General features: G+C 38.7%; 1 protein-coding gene and 1 non-coding gene across 5 annotated transcripts in view; both read right to left on the bottom strand.

The window, feature by feature from the left end:
• Positions 1-19,539, bottom strand: part of LOC122069359 (E3 ubiquitin-protein ligase SHPRH) — a 53,250-nt gene that overhangs the window by 10,110 nt on the left and 23,601 nt on the right. For all 4 annotated transcript variants that reach the window (XM_042633353.1, XM_042633354.1, XM_042633356.1 and 1 more), the window contains 3 exons: positions 5,675-5,915; positions 5,422-5,585; positions 4,704-5,312 (listed from right to left, as the gene is read on the bottom strand). In XM_042633353.1, coding sequence (XP_042489287.1) covers positions 4,704-5,312; positions 5,422-5,585; positions 5,675-5,915 — 1,014 coding nt within the window. The remainder of the gene's footprint in view (positions 1-4,703; positions 5,313-5,421; positions 5,586-5,674; positions 5,916-19,539) is intronic.
• LOC122069407 lies at positions 16,262-16,368 on the bottom strand. The gene has a single exon (XR_006137444.1). It is a non-coding gene; the product is annotated as a small nucleolar RNA R71 (small nucleolar RNA).

Below are 19,539 nucleotides of genomic sequence, written 5' to 3'. Positions count from 1 at the left end.
CACCTATTCAACTATCATTGGAAACCTTGAATGGAAAAATTTAAGTTTTCATCAAGAATGAAGAGAATATTAACATGGAATAAGTACAGTACACCAACAAAACCAAGGAAGAATTGCCTCATGCAAAGGTAACTCTTGTTACATCCTGAAAAGTTTATAGTAAGAAACTCATCTTCCAGAACTGTCTCCACTTTCAATATATATTCTTCATCCAGCACAACAGTGGTATTCATCCAAAGCTGGAAGCATTCAAAGACAAAAACCTTCATCTGAAGATTAACCTTTCTAAAATTGATTCAAACAAATAGTCTGACAATCCAGTACTTCCAAGAGGAGGAGATGCTGATCATATTAAGAAGAAAAACAGAATATGGCACAACAACAGACCAGGGCTCCCAAAAAACTTAAGGGACTCAAATGTGACTGATCACAGGCATTAACCTAGGAAAATTTACCCACGAACATTCCTTTCGGACTACCATTTTGCTATCATACCTTTCCGAGCCCACCCACTGCCTCTCTTTCTCTTCTGTAACAGTTCTTCGGTGAATCTGTCATACACTATTGCTTCCTTTCTTTTCAACCATTATGCGTTCTTCTGATCTCTAGCAAGGGTCTATCCGATTGGATTTAGTAAGACAGCTTTTGTTAAAGGCTCATGGAATTGTAGCTCTGGAGTGATAGAAAAGCCCTGTTTTTCCTGCCACCCTCTTGCTTAGTGAGACCTATTTCTGAGCCTTCACCACCTCGTATCTTTAGAGTCATCTTGGATGAGAAGACTCCATTGAATTTCAATGTCTGTACTCCATGTGGAATGCAACTTGCTTTCTGAAGTGGAGGCTGGTTGTAGATCAGGGGCACAGACCATTCTTGTGAGAGCGATGGCCGATCCAATCCACTCCTACTGGGTGGAGTACTCGAAATATCTTCCATGATATCTGGAGTACTCCCCCTATTTTGGGCTATCTCCAGTAGCAGCCTCGGCAGCCATTAGCCGCTGCTCGGGATTGGCCCTCAGTGGGAAGCGGGTGAGCAGGTATGAGCCGCCGTGGGCAACGGGACAGGAAAACAAAAGATAAAAGAAAGGTTACATTATGGATTGTAAATCCACAAACAAACTGTCCCTATTAATCCCTTCCTTGGCTAGCTGGTCGGACACAGAATTCTCTGATCTAAGTCTCCAAGGAAGGGAGAAACTTCCTTGAGCAAGTAAGGCCATGACTTTCCTGATGAGATGCATATACTTCCAAGGGCCACCAGAAGGATTCTGGATCCAAGAGATCATATTTTTGGAGTCCCCCTTCATGATGACATCAAACCAGACCTTAGAGATAGCAAGCCTAAGGCCTTGGATGTCATCCCTACGCTCAGCCAAAATAGAGTCAGTGCTTCCAATAGGCCTAGAGAAAACCAGAAACACATGGCCTCGATATGAAAATGAAACTCATGTCTAACGGTATTGCAGGACATGCCCAAATAAGCCCCCAAGGACCAAGAAATGCTGCCATACATGGAGAGCATTGCAAAGAGTGAGTGTTCACACTTTGACCATATTCAATGCATAAAATGCAAATATCATTAACATTACTTGCAAGCATCTCTTTAGCATTGTTGTACATAGAAAGAATGCCACCTCCGAATGAACAAAGAAGCAGCTTTACAGAAGAATTTCCAGGCAGAAAAAAAAATATAGAACTGCTTTTTTTTATTTTTTCATTTTTATTTTGTGAATAAATAACTAAATGAGAGAAAAAAAATGGAAGCCCCCAAAAAAGGGGAGCAGAGGCGAAAGAAAAAAACCTACAATACAAAGGGCAAGCCACAACCCCAAATAGGGGGAAGAAGCAAGGAAGAGGGTAGGCCCTAGGAGACAACAATATGTTTGTTCCTTGGGGAGCTAACATAACCATAGGAGACCCTTGAAACTCTACTTTACTTCGAAGCAGATGGAATCCCAAATCTGACTAAAAAATATATTGAATTGGAGGTCCAACACCTGAGATTGTGCTCCATCCAGATATTAAAGATGGCAGCTCTAAAGGCCAACTTCCCATCATATCATGGATAGACTTCCCCACCAACGACATGTCCACAAAAATTCACTCTCTTTGGAAGGGGATAATTTTTCTCCTCCTAGGCCAACATTTGTCCAAGAACCTGGACCAAATTGCAGAAGGGAAAGGACACTCGAAGAAGAGTTGATCAAAGTAATCAATGGCGTTCGAGCGAAGACAACATGCAGAGGAGACTGAGATCTGCCGATAATGAGAAATCAGTCAAATGACTACGTTGGGAGACGGTTAGAGAGGGCTCCCCAAACACAGAATCTATAGCAAGGAATATGAAACTTGAACCAAACTAACTTGCACCAAGGAGAAATGGGCCCCCGAGATCTGATGAGATCCCACGCCGACTCAAAAGACCTGAAGAAGATGGCGTCCATATAACAGTATCACCTGAACCAGAAGGCCTTTGAGGAATGGAAGAGGACTTCTCATTAACTCACCTTTACATCACATCCAATCATCAACCTTCAGAAAGAGTGGACTAGAACAACTTATGGTCAGGTGAAAAAATGAAAGAGACTCTCAACCAAATATCATGGTGGGACAGAAACTAAATGGAAGCAAAAATCATGAATAAGGTGGCTGAAAGGAGAGAACAATAAGAGGTATTTTCACTGCATTGCCTACTTTCATGATGTTGTTAATGCAATCCAAGTTGAAAATGTATATACATGACCCACTTACCCCCAAAATCTCAATTACTAAGAAGAGGTCTCAGAAGTTGTCATAGATTTATTACAATCAATGTTCAAAGCACTTCCTCTTCTGGCTGCAGCTAAGTAAGTTGGATCTTGACTCAACATCAGGAGAAAAGAATCATACAGGGACTTCTCTAAAGATCGTTTCCAATCATTCATCCTACTATAAGTCGAAGTCATGGAATGGGGGGCTCCAAATAAGAACAACAATTGGGGTCATGGTGGTGCTACGAGATGACGATTTATTGTATAGAAGAATAGATCTACAGACCAATTGTTATTGGTTATATCAGCCATATCCCATATAGTGAAAGATGAGGTCAACAATGCCATACCGAGGGGTAACAAGGTGACTGCTCCCTAAGGTCAGATGGTCATAAAACTACTTTTTGTAAGCAATGTTGGAAATTTATCCCTATTATAAAAGATGATCTAATGGAAGTATTTCAATTGCTTACTATGAGAATTGTTAATTGGATGGGGTTTTAATGCCATTTCTTCACACAGACCTTATAAGAAATGGGTGCTGTTTAGAATCCTCATTTTCATTGTTCCTCACCATTATTTGTTATATAAATTAAGTCTACTATATTTGTAATCCACTAGAGATAGGACAGAAAAGAATCTATATATATGTAGAATGCATGAAATCCTCTATATGGTTACATAAATTTTGATTTTGGGCTTCCCACAACTTCTTAACCAAGGTTGCAAGTTATTGGCCATTATTGACATTGAGATCTTACACTCTCACTATCATTTCTTCCAATGCTCTGGATTGACATCTCTACTTCTAACGCAATTTTCAATTTTTTTTTTTTTTTTTTGGACGAGTGCCAAAACGAAATAAATACTGAAATTTTCTAAGTAAAATTTACCGAAATTTCACCTAAGTATTTCAATTTTGGCAGGGATCAAACTCCCGGCAAAATTTGAAGTTTTTATCTTGGTAAAGGGCTTTAATTACAGCCACAAATTTATAAGAGACTTTTTTTCTTTCAATTCAGAACTTCTCTACTAATCAATTTCTGTTTCTTATTTTGTTGGTAGCTGATTGGTTCTTGTTCTCAGTAATCGAATTTTTTCTACTTAAAACACCATTGATACAAAAGGCTACTATTTAAGAGATTTGGTTTCTCCAACTGCTTCATTTAGTATCCCCTATCATTATTTCGTTTCAAGTTTCATAACTTTGGCAGGGTTTCTTTAATTTTTTTGCTTAGGAGTTGGGACATAGAATCTCAAAACCTCATCTAACCTCCATCATTGATGCTTTCTTTATTCAGACTTGCGCTTTACTTTTTGACCACCACTGCATCTTATTTTACTAAACTGTCAAGGTGTTGCCTAGGCTATTCCAAGGCGATGCCCTAGACAACAAGGCATGCCTGATGCTCAAGAAGACCAGTCACTTTATGTTAAGGAGCTCATTCCCTGACAGAGATATGCCGGTCAACATCATATACAAAACATGCCTCGTATATAGAGAAATAAATGAAATATGGCAAATATACTTGTCAATAGCACTTCCTTTGGGTGCGCCTGGGCTCCATGACAACTATGACTTTACATTTTATTTCAAGAGCCCTTTTCGAAATGGTAGAGTTCCAATCCCACATCACAAGCAGTGGACTGGACTCATATAATTGGAACGGTGCGACCTACTCGGACACAGAAATCTAGCATAAAGCAACTCTACTACTAAATGAATGAACTCTTTTTCTGCTTCCACCATTGAAACCAAACAATTCCATTTGTTTACATTTCCTATACGAATTTGATAATTTGTTAGCTTATTTGAATCATAGTTTTATTTAATATGTGAGTTCAGGGAAACAAGTTTCAAACATTTTGAGTGAAATGTTAATGCATTCAAACATGTAAAGAACTTCATTTCCAGCACATGGTTCTCAGAAAGGAAAGTTGACAGAGCGGGTACCTGTACATATGAATTTTTAAACTCTTGTTGAGCCAATGACAGCTTAGAAATGAATGTTGACAAGTACTTCTGTTTAATATTTTCACAAGTCGTTCTCAAACAACTGTTACTAAATGAGCCAAATGATACAGTGGTTTGCACATCATGTTCCTTCTGGACCACACCACGTTCTGATAGGTTAGAAGTAAAATCAGATAATTTCTCTTGATGTTCTTTATGTGTAACATCAGAAATTATATCCATGTCACTGTCATTGTTCAGATTTTGTATCTTCACTGGGTACTGTTGACACTTATCAGTTTCATTCACTTGTGATGTCTTTGCATCAGGGTTCCCAGAGAGCTGTTCTTCAATGGGTGGGCATTTTTGTGTATAACCTGAGATAACCGGGAGTATTTCAGCCAGATTGTGATGAATGTGAAGATTCAACAAAGGGTCCAATCGGAAATCCTCAGAGTGCTCTTCAGCTAATGCGAGTCCTTCTTTGTACAGAGATACTGCTCGAGCAAGATCTTGCTCAATTATCGCTATGCCTGCCAGCCCATTCAGGGCAACAACCAATCTCCGTAGAGCTTCCTCCCCTTCTGTTCTGGTCTTACCCATGAGAACCTACAAAACATCATTGTTCTAAACAACATGAACAGGAAGATCAAACCATTAAAGTTTATGCTGGAAACACATGAAACTAGCAATTCCAGGGTTTTCATATGAAACTCACCACCAATATCTCCTCCATGGTCATTGGAGACTGTTGCAATGAACGCAACCCAGAACTACCTACTTGAGGATGGCAGCAGGCCTGGCGGAGCTTCAAAAGTGAGTTGAGCAGCTTAGCAGCCTCATCATGGGTAAGAAATAGATCAGCAGCAGATGATTCACAACCTGGAAAGGAGTAATAATGATAATGTATTCTTAGACTGAGAATTGCTTTATTCAGTACTTGGAATAACCAGCATCAAAATAACAAATACCTAGAAATTTTCTTTTACGAATATCTTCCTTGAAATTCTCAATAACTTCATGGGCATAACTGACACAGGTTTCATGTTGCCTCTCATAAAAATGTGCCTCAATAGGTGAGAAAGAGAGCCATGATAGGCACTCCTCCTGTGGTGGCAGCTGTAACTCATCTGCCACATGTACTTTGGATGAACGCCACATGATTTGCTTGAGGAATTTATGTGAAAATTCCACAGCCCCTGCCTCTCTCCTCTGAAATGGGAAGGGTTAAGGTTAGGAAATAGAGAAGGAATGAAAAAAGAATTGGATATAAGCAAAGTATGTTTCCTCAAAACAAGAGAACAGGAAAGCGGCTACATTGGAGGAAGTCCAGAAAAGCATAAGCAGTGCAATGAGCTACTTCAAATTCACAAGAAATTTAGGTATAGACCAGCAATAGAAGTAAAAGAATACTCACATACATACAGTATGAGTAAAGTGCACGAGAAATGCATACAGGAGGCATGTCAAATTAAGGATCAAAGTCCACAGTGCAGTTAAAACTTACATTCACCATTAGACGGCAACCAGAAAATCAATCCACCAACAAGGACCTTGCTGACTATATTAAGGTAGGCATCTGTATGTAACTAGGTGGCAGATTAGCCATCACTTAGTTGCTAGTTGCAAATGGCAAGTCAATGACCTTATCTACCCCCCCCCAACACACACAAAAACCAAATTTGGGAGGGGGTAATTTACATGGAAAACTTGGAAACTGCTGCATCAATAAATATTATCTTTAATATGTGGAGGGGGAGAGGAATAGTAATCACAACCTCCTCAATCCCGATAATGCTGGCACTCCAGTGCTTTTAAGAAGCCTGGGAGCAAGTGGCATTTACCACTGTCTTAAATTTTGAATAATAAAAATTCTCAATTTTATTTCTTTATTTATCTTTAATGCAAATCCATTAATCCACTAAACTAAGCCGTCTCCCCACCACATACTAATAGGACTTGGCTATGAAAACCTGGCTCCACTGTTCCACTACATTTAGAGCCATACCTTCTGGTAACTCATGAGCAATCATGTCTTTTGTCACTAGTACAAACAAAATAATCCAAACCATATTTAACCGTTCCTTGTCCACCAACACCTCCAACAACAACAACAACAACAACTCAGCCTTATCCCAACTAAATGGGGTCGGCTACATGGATCCAGCAAAGGCAAAATATGAATAGTAAAAGTAAAAGGAAAGGAACACAGCAACAAAAACTCAGTAGAACCCACCTAAATGGGATCAGCTACATGGATCCTAGCCCTTTAGTAAGCTCTGTTCGAGGACATACTAGGGAGAAGACATAAACTCTATATGTTTTTCCTCATTACCTCTCTTATGGTCATTTAGGCCTGCCCCTAGCTCTTTTAGCTCCTTCAATCTGAATCAGATCATTCCTCTTTACTGGTGCATCCCAAGGCCTCCATTGAACATGGCCATGCTACCTCAAATGACTTTCACAGAGCTTATCATGAATTGGGGCAACTCCAAAATCAGCTCTAATACGGTCATTCCTTACTTTATCCTCCCTAGTCATCTCAACATCATCATCTCTACTACACATAGCTTATTTATATGGCTTTTCCTAACTGCCCAACATTTTGTTCCACACATCATAGCCAGTCAAACAACTATACTATAGAATTTTCCTTTAAGCTTTAAAGGAATATGTCGGTCCCCCAACACTCCGAACGCACCTCTCCACTACATGTTGGGATTCATCCACCTCCTAAATTGGTTTTAATGATAAGTGACAACAAGCAAATGGAATAATTTGACAATGTGATTGTTTAAGTGATGTGTGTTATAGTAGCAATCGGCAATAAGTGTACAACAAATGGCTCTCAATGCACATTGAAGACTACAAGTTGGAAGGAATAACAAGAATGTAAAGATTGAAAGTAAATGCCCAAAGACGTGGAAGCAAGAAGTTACAAAGCCTGGAGACATTGAAGCAAGAAGTTGCAAAAGCTAAATACGTTGAAGTGAGGCGTTGCAAAGGTGATTGCACTATTGATCCTAAGTATAGGATAGTGCACACTCTCACATTACAATTCCTAAGCATGCATTGCATAATTGATTGCACAACCTCTTTGTCTTAGAAAGACCTTAGGTGGTATCCCAATATGTCTCAAATTGACTCAAATAAGTTGGAAAATACTATGTACGCGAAAATGCAGAATTGCCTCAATAGCACTGCATTCATCATCCGGTAGACCAGTGCTCATCCAGAAGGACAAGAATGGCTTTCAATGGCTATATTTTAAAACAGCTATAATGCCAGGTCGATTATAAGAGATAATATTTGTCCTTTAGCGATTATATTAATCACCTAATTTAATTTGGCACACTATTAATGCCTATAAATATTGCCAATAAGATTTATTAATTACACACTAATACTATCAATTGGAAGCATTTAATTGAGCAATCAAGTTAAGAAAAGCTACTCTATTATCGGGTTGACTTTCCTTCATGCATATCAAGGAGAGCTCAAGCAATCTCTATTCAAGTCTTCTTCACTTTTCTGTTTTCAAGTGCAACTCAAAGAAGACTTAAGGTGCACTCATTCTTATTTGCATATCATCATTGCACCCACTAAGTAATACCTCACCTTTATATTTTCAATTGTATTAATTTATTTGCCTAAGAATTGTAAGACCAATAGGATTGGGCAGTGTACACATTGGTTTTGACTGTAGTTAAACTAGTGTGTAGATCTCTCTCTACCTTAAGAAATTTGTAAGGAACCTCTTATCCTTAAAAGAGTTGTGAAGGTGATTTTCCTCACCTATTGTACTGAAAGGGAAAAGCTAGTGGTAATCTCTCAAGGAGGCCTAGAGGGGAGTGGATGTAGACTCGGTTAAGTCAAACCATTATAAATGTTGAGTATCTCTATGTGTGATTTTAATTTTTAGTTCTTTTATTTTGCATCATTTCACACAACCGGGTAATAAATTCAAAAAGGAAGCATATCCGCTAGTGATTACCTATTCACCCCAACTCTATATCCAACACTTCATCCATCCCAATTTAATTCTTTGTGAAACATCATCCTCTATATCACATTCTTTATTTATAGTTGACCCCAAATATCTAAAATAATCATTTTGCAATATTTGTCTCTCCTCAATATTCACCATATCGTCGTATTCCATGTTAGTTTCACTAAAGTTACACCTCATATACTTTGTTTTCATTCTACTTATCTTAAGATCTCTTGATTCTAAGGTTAATCTCCATAACTTCAACTTAGCGTTAATCTCTGCTTTTGCTTCATCCACCAAAATAATATCATCATCGAAGAGCATACACCACGGGACCTCATCTTGAATGTTCCTGGTTAAATCATTCATGATAAGCACAAACAAATAAGGGCTTAAAGCAAATCCTTGATGTAGGTGTAGTCCAATTGTAATTGGGAATTCAGTGCCTTGATCTCCCACAGTTCTCACACTAGTCACCATGCCCTCATACATATCATTAATTATATCTGGGTACTTAGTCGGCACCCTTCTCTTCTCTAGTACATTAACTCCCTAGGAACTTTGTCATAGGCTTTTTCTAGGTCAATATAAAGACCAGATAGAGATCCTTTTTGCAAGCTCTAAATCTTTCCATGAGCCTACTGAGTAAGTAACTAGCTTCTATCATGGATCCTCCTAAATTAAATTGGTTCTCAAGGATTAAAGTATTAGTATCGGTCGCCGTATCAGTCGGCCAAAATTAAGATACGTATTAGGGTATCGTATTGTATCGGAGATATGCTAAAGATATGCACATAAATGTATAGGAAACACTTTTTTTATACACTTTTGCATAAAAAAAATAGTTAAAAAAAAAAGCTATATATAACATCTATTATGCATAAACAGTAAATTGAGAGCATCGCACTAAGAATCCAAGGTTTGTAGTTGTCCCATAAATGTAAAATCCTTGCTCCCAACCTTGATTCCCACTTTAGTTAGAGAGAAAAATGGTTGGCAGCAACTTTGGAACAAAAACACTTCAAAAAATTGTGTTTTTCTGAAAAATTACCCATCTTGGCCATTTTATGACCGTATCGGTACGTACCGATACATACCGAAACATATATGTCACTTCGATTTTGCATTTTTCACAAAGTATCGGTACGTATCGGTGCGTATCAGTGTGTATCGGTAGTGTATCGGTGCACATCGGTATGTATCGTAAGATACGTATTGATACAAAAGGGTTTTAAAATTCCATATATCATATCGGTCCGTATCGTACTATATCCATATCGGCCCTTACCGTACGATACAGACCGATACTTTAAACCCTGTTTGTTCTTTGAAAAAGTAGTTTCTCTTCTCGGGTTGGGTTCAATTACCTTCTCCCACAATTTTATAGTATGACTCATTAGTTTTATGCCTTTATAGTTATTATAACTCTAGATATCACATTTATTTTTGTAGATCGGGACAACAATACTTCTCTAATCATCATGACTTTTCCTTGTTCTCATAATCTTGTTAAAAGATTGGTAAACCAAGATACTCCACATAATCCTAAGCTCTTCCACTCTTCTATTGAGAGCCCAACGGGGCCTGTGTCTTACCTACTTTCATCTTTCTTAAGGCTTCTTAACTTCGACCATTCCAATCTTTCTTATATATATATTGAGTGACGTCTTGATGAATAATGCAATCTCTACTCAGACTATCTCCATTTAGTGGCAATCTCTTCATAATATTATCATCTCATACTAGCACTCTACCATCATCACTTTTAATACATCTAACTTGATCGAAATCTCTACTCTCTCTTTCTCTCATTTAGCTATCTTATAGATGCCTTTTCCCTTTCCTTGGTGTTTCAGATTACTATAAATGTAATTATATTTCTTCGGCCTTGCTATCCCCACAATCTTCTTAGCTTTTTTTTCTGGACATTATACCTCTTTTTATCTTCTATCACTCTAGTCCTTTACTATGTCTTAAAACTAGCTTTTTTATTCTTAATAGTTGCCTGGACCTCGTCATGCCACCACCAAGTCTACCTAGGGGCATGACGAATACCCTTAGCCTCCCCTAGGACTTCTTTAGCGACCTTCTTAATACTAGTCATCATCTCGTTCCACATCGTATTGGTGTCTCCCTCAAAGTCCCACTTTCCTTGTTTGACCACTTTATCAGTAAATGCATCTAAGGCAACTCCTTTTAATCTCCACCACCTTGCCTTAGGGGAAATAAGTACCTTTATCTTACGAATCTGCGCATTGAGGCACAAACAATTTACACCTTATCTTTTAATCACTTCCACATTAAAGAATATATAATTAGTATACATATCTAGTAAAATTTAATAATTGCATTATGGTGCAAATCATAGTTTTTAAGGCGCTAATGCGGTCTAGAGATGGTAAGGCAGTGCTCCGCCTTATGTGAAGTGGCGCCTTATGGGTTTTTTTTTTTTAAACACATTTTAAAATTACTTGATGAAGATTCCAAATATATATTTTTTATTGGTAGGTGTATGGTTTTGTTAACACTTGAGATGTATGGGATCAGCTTTACTCCATCAAAAATAACCAAAACAAAAACACGATTCACAAACAGGGTATAGATTTTGTCAAGGGTTTTAAGAAAGGGCTTTGAGAAGGAATCAAGGAACAAGGAAGAACCATTGATCCAGGCCACCATTTTGCTCCAGCAGCGATGAGCTTCATTCTTCTTTGACGGGAGTAGAAATATAGTGGATGACCTTAGGAGTTAGGCACTCATTTTGGCATTATAGAGGTAAGTATAATAAATACTTGTATTTTTTATGTCTTCTTTTCTTTATATTTATAATTTTGTTTCATAATTATGTATTTATATTATATGTTAATATGTTATGATGATTAATGATTGATGATTGATGAAGATGAACTTAGTTTATTCACTTTATTGATTTGTTTTCATTGGTATGAATATGAACCTTTAATATTTATTTAACATATGATTAATAGGATTCAACTAGAATTTGAGCCAAATAGATTGGTTTTATAAAAAAATTACACAGGAATGCTTTAGTCAATAAGGCGACGCTTTATGCCCGCCTTATCGCTAAGGCGCTCTGAAAGACCCTCAAACGCCTCCGTCGCCTTACCGCCTTAAAAACTATGGTGCAAATAGAATGCCTATCATGGCCTATGGGTGCACGTTTGGCCCTAACGGCCCGAACCCGCCCTGAGCCCTTATAGGGCTAGGCCCAAAAATTCTAGCCAGGCCCTGAAATTTTTTTACCTGAAGTCAAGGTTAGGGCAAGTAAGGGTTGATGGTTGTGGCCCGCACTAAGCCTAACCCTGATTTCGGTCCAACCCTGATTTTTTGCCATAATTTTTTTTTTTAGATTTAATTTTTATTTTACTTTTCAATTCCAATGGATTAGATGCAAAGTAGTTATTTCATATTTTGTAGGGTCAAGGTATACCCGGCCCTTGATGGAAAATCAGGGTCAGGGTATATCGACCCTAGATGGCAAACCAAGGTCAAGCAATCAGGGACATCCCGGCCCGTCCCTATCTAATCAGGGCCAATCAGGGTGGGCCTAAGCTAGGCTAAGCCCTGCAGGGTTGGAGTTTTTAGGCCCTGACTCAGGGTTAAGGGCGGGTTGGGCCTAACTAATGGGACTCAGGGTTGGGCTAGTTTTTAAGAAGTCCGGCCCAACCCGGCCCTGTTGCAGGCCTACCATGGCCTGGCCAACTACTTCCCTTTCGAATACAAAACTAGTTTCCTAGCCTTAAAAAATTAATAATTTACACCTTGGTGCAAATAGAATTCCTACCATGGCTTCGCCAACTAATTCCCTTCAAAATACAAACCTAGTAGCCTTGACTACATAAAGTACTAGTATTGCATAGACTAACCAAGATATAAAGGTTATGGATATGTATTTAAGGACAGTTGGGAGTATACATATGTGTGCATATTGAAACGGAATGCATGAGAACCTTAAATGGCATACTATCAGTTGTTTCATGGACAAGATTCTCATTTGTAGATTGTGATTGATCCCCACACCTAAGATGTCCTTATCGTTGCAGCTTGGTTTTGGTGAACCAACAGTTGATGCCTCCCTTGATATATATTAATGCACTAGATCATGGTATTTACCTGTGGATGAAAGAAATGCTAGATAAGGAATCCACTTCCCATATAAGGTGAATATCAAGAGAGGGAATATATTGTTTGCAATTGAATGAAATTTCAAACCCTGTGGAATCATTTGTAAATTGTTTTAAAAAGGATATAAAATTTTATTATGTATTAATAATTATTTTCTAAATGTTTTGGAAACAATTTTTACGTCCAATCAATGGTTCAAATTTTTCCATCCTATGTATTCACATTTCGAAAGTCCGGGGAGGTGACAATAATTATTTATGTGCCCACAAGTTTGTTATGCTATAGTATAAAGTGGAGGGACTAAATTGTAACTAATATACCGATTTTAGGGCCTATGTGTTACATCCACTTTTATGTGTCCTTATGTATAAATAGTTTTAGAAACATTGGTATACAAGGAAACTAAGGTGGATCACCCAATGGGATCCCACCTGTTAATAAGTTGAGTAGCACAGGGATTTGAAAGCTATCATTATCTATAAAATAGCAACATAGAGTAGGGAGAAAAACTAACTCGATTATAGAGGTCTCTCTCTCTCTCTCTCTCTCTCTCCCCCCTCCTCTTACGATTCTAGGGTGATGCAATCCATATCCATAAGAAGAAGAATTTTTTATTTGAGTTTGGCTCAGTTTTTGGGTCAAGTTAAACCCGCAATTCAATAAGCTAGGCCCAAATTTAACTCCCCAATGGGTTATATGGGTCATGGGCTAAGTAATTTTGAGTTCTCTATTATAATAAGCCCATTCTATAAGCCATTAAGCCCATATATTAGGGATCTAAAACCTATGCGGGATTAAGTAGTTAGTCTCTATTTTCTTAGTTTCTAATTCCATGTAATGAGTTACTTAGTGGTTAAGATAGATATTAAGTAGAAGTTTCTAATTTTTTTACTTTCTATTTTGCATGTAATCTAGCGGAAATCCAAGTGTGGTGTCATCACTTGGTAGTAGGTGATCGGCTTGTAATTATTTATGAAATTAATATTTAATTGTCAATTTTAATTTGATTTTCATGATTAATTTGACTATATAATGTGATATTGTATGTTTTTAGGGTTTTCAAGAGATGTGCACAGGTTGATGCTAAATGGATGGAGATGGTTCAGCCTAGAAGCAAGGGCGAAGGATTGAGGGTAGGATTGGAATTTTCAAGAAAAACATAAAATAATAAATAATAAAGAAAAAGGAAATTAGGGAGAGAGAGAAAACCCCCACAGTTCTCTCTCTCCCTTAATTCCCCTCTCCTACGTTTCTCTCTCTTCCCTTTGTCCTAAGCTAGCTCTCTCTCTCTCCTAATGTCCTTTCCCACTGTTAGCTCCCTCTCTATTTTCATGATTAATTTGACTATATAATGTGATATTGTATGTTTGCAGGGTTTTCAAGAGATGTGCACAGGTTGATGCTAAATGGATGGAGATGGTTCAGTCTAGAAGCAAGGGCGAAGGATTGAGGGTAGGATTGGAATTTTCAAGAGAAACATAAAATAATAAATAATAAAGAAGGAAATTAGGGAGAGAGAGAAAACCCCCACAGTTCTCTCTCTCCCCTAATTCCCCTCTCCCACGTTTCTCTCTCTCTTCCCTTTGTCCTAAGCTAGCTCTCTCTCTCCTAATGTCCTTTCCCACGGTTAGCTCCCTCTCTATCTTATTCCCTAATCTAGTCAATCTCTCCCTCTCACCCACGAACTCTTTCTCACTCTTTTCTCTATTTGGTCTCCCATGCCCACGGTATCCCTAGAATTTCTCTCCTAATCGGCTAGCATGCACCCTTATATATCCGATTCCTCATTCTTCTAAAACACCCCATCTCCCATGCACCACGGTTCCCTCTCCCTCTTGGACTAGCTACACATACTCATTCTCTAAGGCAGGATTTGCAAGGACAACATTGCACAGAGAGGATTGCCATGATGCCAAAGGTTCATCACCACCATCATCATTACTGCCCTTCATGCATTAGTACTATAAGCGGCTAAGTCCCCCTTCTATCTTTAGGTTTAGATAAAGTTTTGAGCTATTGTTATTTAATTTCTGGTTGGATTTCATACTTGATTGTTTGATTTTAAAGACCCCTTCCCATTGTGGATTATTTTTAATAGATAAATTAGTTCAAAATATTTGTCTCTGTGATTCAATTATTTTATTCAAACAATGGTATTTTATATTGATTTTTGGTGTACACTAATGATGGCCTTTAACCAATCAAACTAGGTGTGCTAAGCGAAAGCGAAAGACGATAGTGCTTGACAGGATAGGCTATGCTTAGGATATCCAGAGATTGTATTTTTGTGGTTGCAATGGAACTTGTAATTTCAGTGAACTAAAGTATGAACCAGAAATTGGTAATAATACCAAAAATGATTCGAGACCTAAGGACAGCTTCTTCTCTTTGATTCTTATTCGTGTTAATTGGTTTACTTAGTTTTTATTTTAATTCTGGATTTCACAAATTTGATTTTTAAAACCACACTCATCTCAATTTTAGTAAATTTAGTCTTCTAATTCCCTGTGGGTTCGACCCCTTTCTTACTGCTATAGCATAGTTTAGTTAGGGTTTATTTTGATTCGTTCACGACAACGATCAAATTTTGGCGCCGTTGTCGGGGAACCGAAGCACGGTTTTCTAAGATTGATTTAGTTGTTTTGTTTTATTTTGTTTTAGTTTTAATTTCATGATTTTTTTATCTTCTTCTTTAGTTTAAGTTTAGATCAGCCTAAGTTGTTTTTATTTTGTTTTGTAGGTAGCCCAGTTTGTAGAGCAAAGAAGATTGCACTATCTTCAATATGGTTCCATCGCCAGGAATTGAACTCGGGTCTCCTGGGTGAAAGCCGGATATTCCAACCCAACTCATTGAATTTGCATTCAACCTTATTGCATAGTCTGGTTATGAGCTTTTCTCTCTCTTTTTTTTTTAGTTTATTTTATTTCAATGGTTGTTGGTAGTTAATGCATGTTCGTTGTTCTTGTCATCCCAACTTGACCAATTTGGACCCTGAAATTGAGAGAACTTTGGGTTTAATTCAAAAAAATAAAATGGCATAGGAGAATAGACCTATAAGATGCATATTGAGTGAACATTTTACCCCATCAACTTATACGTCTACCTCATGTATTAGGGTTCCTACTGTTTAGGCTGCCCAATATGAGATCAAGTCCAGTATCATTCAAATGCTCCCATCTTTCTATGGACTTAGTAATGAGGAACCCTACAAACACCTTGATGAATTTTTGGAGATATGCTCCACGGTCAAAATCCAGAATTTTCCTTTGATGATTGTCTCTTCAAATGACCTTGTTCCCATTTTCCCTTAAAGATAAAGCCAAACAATGGCTTAATTCTTTGGATTCTATAGTGATTGAAACCTGGGCCCAAATGCAACAGGAGTTTCTAAAGAAGTACTTTCCCATAGGTAGGACTAACCAAATCAGGCGAGCCATCACTAGTTTTTCACGAGTTGATGGTAAGCAATTCCATGAGACCTGGGAGAAACTTAAGGATCTAATTAGAAAGTGTCCCCATCATGTTGTACCTAAATGGCAGTTGGTCTAATGTTATGATGGACTGACAGATAGACATAGGCAGATGGTTGATGCTTCCTGTGGAGGCACTTTTATGCATAAAAGTGAGGATGAGGCATGGAAACTATTTGAAACTCTCAGTGGAAATTCCCTACACCATGTGTCAGCCTCTAGGACTGAAGCCCCCACTACTAGATCCTAGAAGAGAGGTGGCCTCCATGAGGTAGGCCAATCTGTGGCCATAAACACCAGAGTGGACATGCTTTCTGAAAAGCTTGACCGCTTATTGTCCATGGGGCAGAATTTTAGGCAATCTACCCCAGCTCCCACTTATCAGGATGCATGCGCTCTTTGTGCCAGTCCTGCACATTATGTGGATGATTGCCCTCAAGCTGTGCAATTCCCTGAATATGTTCAAGAACATGCATAGGCTGCCTAGAGTTTCTCTAAACTAGGTAATAACCCATATTCCCAGACCTATAACCCTGGTTAGAGGAATCACCCCAATTTTGGATGGAAACAGCACAATAGTTTTCCAAATCCATCATATAGGCAGAATTTTTCCAATCAGCAGACTGCCTATAGAGATGTGTAGCAACCACCTCCTCCACCGCCTATGAATTCATCATTAGAGGAAAAGGCGATGCGTGCCTTGAATGGGTTGAATGAAAAAACACAGCTCTTACACTCCCATACTCAATCCCTCACTATGTTAGAAACTCAGCTGGGTCAGTTAGCTGATGCCATCAGTAGGAGAGAAGAAGACCAACTGCCAAGTCAAGTGGTAGGAAATCCTAAGAGTCAGCCTACCAATCGAGTTTTCCATGAACAAGCCCAGGCAGTCATGACCCTAAAGAATGGCCGAGTATTGGGAACACCTTAACAGAATTCCCCTGCATAGGATTCTGAGAAAGAGATGAGTCCAAACCCCAGTCCTGAAGCTCCACAAGCTTCTAAGGATGATGAGATTGAACAAGTTGGGGGAGGCAGTAACTCTAATGTTTATATGCCTAAAGCCCCTTTCCCTATTATTTAGAATCTCCTTCTTTTTCTGCATTTGGCAAGAAGGGTTCAAGAATGGAAGAGATGATGGAATTGTTCAAACAAGTCCAGATCAACCTTCCTCTTCTAGATGCCATAAAGCAAGTTCTAGGTTATGCTAAGTTCTTGAAAGATTTATGTACTCAAAAGTGTAAGCTGAAGACCCACGTTCCAAAAACTGTCCATCTTACTGAGCAAGTGAGTGTTGTCCTGTCCAATAAGCTTCCCCCTAAGCTTAAGGATCTAGGAGCACCTCTCATATCTTGCACCATTGGGAACCTTCCCATTGATCATGCTCTCCTTGATCTAGCGGCGAGTGTGAATATTTTACCTAGCTCAGTTTGTGATCATTTTGGGTTTGGAGAATTTAAGCCTACAGAGGTTATTCTCCAACTTACTAACCGTTCAATCAAAGTCCCTAGAGGCTGTATTGAGGATGTATTAGTTAAGGTTGATGAGCTTTATTTTCCAGTGGATTTCCTTGTTCTTGACATGGAAGCACCTACTAATGGAAAACCATAGTCGATAATCTTAGGACGTCCATTCTTGGCCACTACCAATGCATGCATCAATTGTAGATCAGGTGCAATGGACATTTCCTTTGGTAATAAGAAGCTCCAATTGAACATCTTCAATGGTTCTTTAGGGCTCCAATGTGAGGACGAGTGTTTCTCCGTTGATGTGATAGATGAGGTAGTAGCACAGTACACCCAAGTGATATTAGCAGATAACCCAGTGCAGCAGGGTTTGACATTCTTTGGAGGTGATGATTTTGATGTTGATTCTTACACTGCTGAGGTCAATGCTCTGTTAGATGCTCCTCCCTTTTCCGATCGTCCTCCTTGGACTATCAAGTTTGAGTCCCTTCCTCTTTTGGCTGAGAAGCCAGCATTGAGTTCTATTGAGTCTCCACCAGTGTTAGAGCTTAAAACATTGACAGATTCATTGAAATATGCTTTCATGGGATCGAATGAGACACTCCCCGTTATCATTGCTTCCAATTTGACACCTGATCAAGAAAGCAAACTGCTGGATGTTCTCAAAGAACATAAGGCTGCCATTGGATGGTCTGTGGCTGATTTGAAAGGTATTAGCCCATCAATTTGTATGCATCGTATTTATTGTGATGATGGAGCTAAACCTTTCTAGGATGCGCAAAGGATATTGAATCCTAACATACGTGAAGTTGTCAATAAAGAGGTGGTGAAATGGTTAGATGCAGGCATTATTTATCCCATCTCTGATAGCAAGTGGGTGAGTCCCACTCAAGTTGCGCCTAAGAAGTCGGGTATTACTGTCGTTGAGAACGACCAGGGTGACGAAGTCCCTACTCGCACTACCACAGGTTGGCGGGTATGCATTGATTATCGGAGATTGAATTCTATCACCCGTAAGGATCACTTTCTTTTGTCGTTCATTGATCAAATCCTAGAAAAATTAACAGGCCAAAGCCATTTCTGTTTCTTAGATGGCTATTCAGGTTATAATCAGGTCATTATATGTCGAAGACCAAGAGAAAACCACTTTCACATGCCCTTATAATACATTTGCTTTCCGACGGATGCCCTTTGGGTCATGTAATGCACCCGCTACCTTTCAGAGGTGCATGATGTCCATCTTTTCTGACATGGTGGGAGATTTTCTCCAGGTTTTCATAGATGATTTCTCTGTGTTTGGGTCTTCCTTTGATGATTGTCTCTTAAAACTGACCAAAGTTTTGAAACATTGTATAGAGACAAATCTGATTCTGAGTTGGGAGAAGAGCCATTTTATGGTTCAAAGCTGCACCGTTCTAGGTCACATTGTGTCCAAACATGGGATAGAGGATGATTTGATTGCCAAACTCCCACCTCACTTCTATTCCGCAGGTCCGTTTATTTCTAGGCCATGCAGGCTTCTATAGGCGGTCCATTAAGGACTTCAGTACTATATCTAGACCCTTGTGCAATTTGCTCGCCAAGGATGCACGTTTTGTCTTTGATGATGCCTGCCTTCGAGCCTTCCATACCATTAGAGTTTTATTGTCTGCAGCACCCAATCACCCATAATCCAGGCCCCGGATTGGTCGCTGCCATTTGATATTATGTGTGATGCATCTAACTATACTGTTAAAGCTGTGTTAGGACAGAGAGTTGACAA

This window comes from Macadamia integrifolia, unplaced genomic scaffold (genome assembly GCF_013358625.1).
Source record: "Macadamia integrifolia cultivar HAES 741 unplaced genomic scaffold, SCU_Mint_v3 scaffold595, whole genome shotgun sequence".
NCBI classification, from domain to species: domain Eukaryota; kingdom Viridiplantae; phylum Streptophyta; class Magnoliopsida; order Proteales; family Proteaceae; genus Macadamia; species Macadamia integrifolia.
The sequence above is the reverse complement of the archived record's forward strand: the minus strand, read 5'-3'. Positions and strand labels throughout refer to the sequence as shown.